We start from the raw sequence: 4,211 nt of genomic DNA on the forward strand, positions 1-4,211 counted from the left end.
TGCGGGACCCCCCGGACCGCATCATCTTGCCCCCCGGGACCCCTTAGGAGCCCCCCTGAGCCTCCCCAGGGCCCCCCGACACAGGCGTCTCCCAGGCACCGGGAATCCCTGAGCTCCCCGGCCCTGGCACTCCGCGGCTACAGGCCACCCAGAAGCCCCGCCCCCCGGCTTTGGGGGAGTCCCCCAGGGAAGGGGCGGGGCCAGGAAACGGGACCTGCCTTTTATGGTCACAATCCTGGCGCGGGCAGGGAGCCAGGGAGGGGGGCGGGTCTGGCCACGCCCTCCGCTCCAGCCACGCCCCTCGTTTAGCAAGCCAGGCCACGCCCCGCAGTGCCGCGGGCTTCTCCCAGCAGTGCCCTCTCCCCCGCAGTTGCGGCTGCCAGGGAAGGGGCGGGGCCAGGAAACGGGACCTGCCTTTTATGGTCACAATCCTGGCGCGGGCAGGGAGCCAGGGAGGGGGGCGGGTCTGGCCACGCCCTCCGCTCCAGCCACGCCCCTCGTTTAGCAAGCCAGGCCACGCCCCGCAGTGCCGCGGGCTTCTCCCAGCAGTGCCCTCTCCCCCGCAGTTGCGGCTGGACAAGGACCGGTTCTCAGTGCTGCTGGACGTGCAGCACTTCGCGCCCGAGGAGCTGAGCGTCAAGGTGGTCGGCGACTACGTGGAGGTGCACGCCAAGCATGAGGAGCGCCCGGTACTGACCCCCACCCCTGAGCCCTAATCCCATGACTGACCTCTGATCCCGTGCTTGACCCCTGCTCCCCTACCCCATGCCTGCCCTGAGGACTCTATGAGTGACTCCTAACCATATGCCTGACCCCTGCTTGCCCCTTGTGCCCTGTCCCCCATATCTGGACCCCAACCCTGTGCATGAACCCTGATCCTCCACATCTACAGTTCTGACCCCATCCCTGTGCCTGACCCCATATCATGAACCCTGATCCTATTCTTGACCAGATCCCCTGTGTCTGCAGCCCTGACCCTTACCCTGATTCCCTGACCTCTGACTCTCACAGCCCATTGCCAGGCTGGGGGGTGTGTGGGGGCGGTCCCGCCTGTTGCCCCTCAAGCCCCTGCCAAGTTTCCCCCACCCACCCCTAGGGGCTTCACCTTTCACCTTGTTCCCCCCATGAGAGCACTTACCGCGCCCCAGCCCTGAACCTTGAGCTCATGACCCCAATGCCTCCTGACACCTCCTCAGTGCCTGAACCCTGCCCCATGCTTGGCCCCTGACTGCCCAGGCCTGCCCTCTGACCCTTCCCCAGTTCCCAACCTGATCCCCGTGCCCCTTGACCTCCCGCCCAATCTGACCCCATGCCCCTTGACCTCCGTGCCTGATCCTATGCCCCTTCCCCAGTGCCCAGCCTGATCCTGATGCCCCTTGATTTCCCTGCCCCCTCCATGCCTGACCGGTGACCTCTGCCCCCAGGATGAGCATGGCTACGTCTCGCGGGAGTTCCACCGCCGCTACCTGCTGCCCACGGGCGTGGATGGCGCGACCGTGACCTCGGCGCTGACCCCTGATGGTATCTTGACCATCACGGCACCCATGCATCCCCCGGGCCCCACCCCTGAGGGGCGCAACGTGCCCATTGCCCGACCTGATGCCCCCAAGTGAGGGCCTGACTGCCCCCAAGGGGGGTAGGTAATAAAGAGCCTTGGCCTGGAAACCAGTGTTTGTGTGTGTAAGTGCATGCCCTGGACACGTGGATCCTGTGTGTGTGTGTGTGCACACGTGCCCCAGATGCCTACGTCCTATGGTGTGTGTGTGTGGGGGTGTGTGCACACGCACCCCGAATGCCTGAGTCCTGTGGGTGTGTGTGCCTCAGATGCCTGGGTCCTGTGGGTGGGGGGGAGTGCGTGTGCATGCATGCCCCAGATGCCTGCATCCTATGGGTGGGCGTGTACCTGTGTGCCCTGGATGCTTAGGTCCCGTGGGGCCGTGTGCATGCCCCGGGCACCTGTGTGTGTGGGTCCCCTGTGGGTGGATGTGTCACCCCTGGACGCCTGGGTTCTCTGCGTCTGTGTGGCCCCCAGATACTTGGATTTTGTCTGTGGGTGTGTGTCCGTGTCCTGGATGTCTGTATTGTGTGCATCCCATTCACCCTGAATCTGTGGATGGGAGGTCGTGCGTGAGTGTCTCAGAGACCCGTGTTTTTTGTGGGGGGAGAGGAGTGTCCTGAATGCCTGGGTGGTGGGTGTGTGTTGGACAGCTGCATTCTGTGCGGGTGGGTGTGGGCGTGCGCACTTGTGGGTGCCCTGGGGGGAGAGGAGTGTGTCCTGGATGCCTGGGGTGTGTGTGTTGCAGGTGTGTGGATTCTATGTGTGTGCATGTCCACCTGTCACGGACGCCTGGGTTCTTTGTGGCCCAGGGGGGGGTGTCCTAGATGTCTGGGCTGTGTGTGATGTGTTGTGCTCTGTGTCCCACACACCAGGGTGTGTCCCAGACACCTGGGTCCAGTGCATGTGTGATGGGTTCTGTGTGTGTGAGGCATAAGTCGTGTCTCCCAAACACCTGGGTACTTTGGGTGATCCTAGACACCAGGATCCTCTAAGGGCATGTCCCCAGCACCTGGGTTCACTGGGGGGAGCAGACCCAGCACTGCTGCCCATGTGCTCCTGGCCCCGGTGTGTTTCCGCCTCCTGCCCGCGTACACGTGTACGCACATGCGTGTGTTTGTGTATGTGTACACATGTGGGCAACAGGCCCAGCCCCCTCCTCCTAGGCAGGGAGTGTGCCCCAGCCCTGCCCCCTCCCAGCCCACCAATGAGAGCTAGGCTGGGGTGTGACAGCACAGGAGCACAGGAGGGTGGGGGTTCCTAAGCTCCACCCCCTGGTGACATCTCACATTGTGCGCCCCCCACACACACAGAGGTGACCTAGGTGTTATGGCAGTTTATTGGCCAGGTGGAGTACAACAGGGATGCCCCCCCTTTGGGGAAGGGACCTGAGGGGGGGGTAGGTGGGGCTTATCCCAAGGGAGGGACTTAAAGAGAGAGAACAGGTTTACCGAGGGGGCGGGGCTTATCCTAAGAAATGTAAAGCCACAGGACAGGAAAACAGTGGGGATGCTTAAGGGGGTGGGGCTTACCTCAGAAAAGGGATTTAAAGAGACAGGGCAGTGGAAGACTAGGATTTAAATATACAGGGCAACAGAAGACAGGGTTATCCCAGGGGAGGAATTTAGAGGGGTAGGGCTCGAGGAAGAGGCGTGGTCTGTCTCGAGTGGGCGGAGCCAGGGACTGTCACTGCCGCTCGTACATCTCCTTGAGGATCTTCATGCTTTCGGCGTAGCGCAGCTGGTTGCGGTGAGAAGCCTCCTTCCACCTGGGGTAGGACAAGGAGAATGAAGGAGGGGGGACAGGACCCCCAGCACCCTCCCCACATAGAGAACCCAGGTGTCCGGGCTCCCAAGCCTCCTGCTCTCACCCCCTAGCCCCACCTCCCCTTCCAGAGAGCTCAGGCATCTCCCCCCCCGCCCCGCATCCACACCAACCTCTGCCGGATCTTCTTCCATCGCTCCATGTTCTTGTAGATGAGGGCCGAGGTGCTGGGTACTGGGTCAGGGGGCTGGGGGGGGGGCATAGTTATGCGGGGTGGCATGTAGGAGGGGGTCCCGGGGGGAAGTGAGTCCCTGGGGTAAGGAGGAGCCTCCCACCCCCCCGGTGGTTCTCCTCCAATGAGGTGCCCACCCCGCATAGCTGGGAGAGGGGTCTCTGTTTGCCCCGCCCAACCATGCTACATGTGTGTGGCCCAGACGCCTGGGTCCTGTGTGTGTGTATGCGGGGCAGCTTAAAGGGACCCCGGTCTGTGGGCTCCCACCCTGCAGGCCAGGCAGAGAACCCAGCTGTCCGGGGCTGTCTTCCACATCTGGTTTCTCCTCTGTGGGTCCATCTTGGATGCCTGGGTTCTCTGTCAGTCTGGGATGCTGCGTTTTGGGTGGTCATGGTGGAGGTGGTCCCCTGGGTCCTTTGTTTGGGGGCGCATTGCATGTATCTGAGCTCGTGGGGGCAGGGTACTCACTGCGTCAGGCCGGGAGGCGGCGATGTCAGGCCCCAACGGGGAGGGGACACGGGGCCGGGTGGGCAGGCCAGGGGCGCCTTCGGGCAGGGGGCATGGGGGGGGCAGCTTGTAGACGTCTGTGCCATGGCCTGGCGGCCCCTCCGGCCCCTGTGAACAAGGGAGGGTGGGCAGGCCATGGCTGGGTTCCCACAC

At 63.4% G+C, this 4,211-nt stretch overlaps 2 protein-coding genes across 2 annotated transcripts in view; one reads left to right on the forward strand and one right to left on the reverse strand.

The window, feature by feature from the left end:
- The first annotated feature begins 419 nt into the window (after window positions 1-419).
- On the forward strand, window positions 420-1,665 carry HSPB6 (heat shock protein family B (small) member 6). Its single transcript, XM_006036139.1, has 2 exons — window positions 420-689; window positions 1,425-1,665. The coding sequence occupies exons 1-2, from the start codon at window positions 420-422 to the stop codon at window positions 1,611-1,613; spliced, it is 459 nt and encodes a 152-aa protein (XP_006036201.1). The 3' UTR covers window positions 1,614-1,665.
- Window positions 1,666-2,857: 1,192 nt separating this feature from the next.
- The window catches only part of LIN37 (lin-37 DREAM MuvB core complex component), a 6,085-nt gene continuing 4,731 nt past the window's right edge, over window positions 2,858-4,211 (reverse strand). The window contains exons 8-9 of the mRNA XM_006036128.3: window positions 3,493-3,566; window positions 2,858-3,323 (exon numbers count right to left, since the gene is read on the reverse strand). Of these exons, the coding sequence (XP_006036190.1) occupies window positions 3,242-3,323; window positions 3,493-3,566 (156 nt within the window). The 3' untranslated portion in view covers window positions 2,858-3,241. The remainder of the gene's footprint in view (window positions 3,324-3,492; window positions 3,567-4,211) is intronic.

This window comes from Alligator sinensis, unplaced genomic scaffold (assembly GCF_000455745.1).
Source record: "Alligator sinensis unplaced genomic scaffold, ASM45574v1 scaffold113_1, whole genome shotgun sequence".
NCBI classification, from domain to species: domain Eukaryota; kingdom Metazoa; phylum Chordata; order Crocodylia; family Alligatoridae; genus Alligator; species Alligator sinensis.

Bases quoted from the DNA above. Each gene is read 5' to 3' on its own strand.
- HSPB6 (XM_006036139.1), top strand. From the start codon at position 420: ATGGTCACAATCCTGGCGCGGGCAGGGAGCCAGGGAGGGGGGCGGGTC. The intron at 690-1,424 runs GTACTGACCCCC...CTCTGCCCCCAG, and splicing joins CCAAGCATGAGGAGCGCCCG to GATGAGCATGGCTACGTCTC.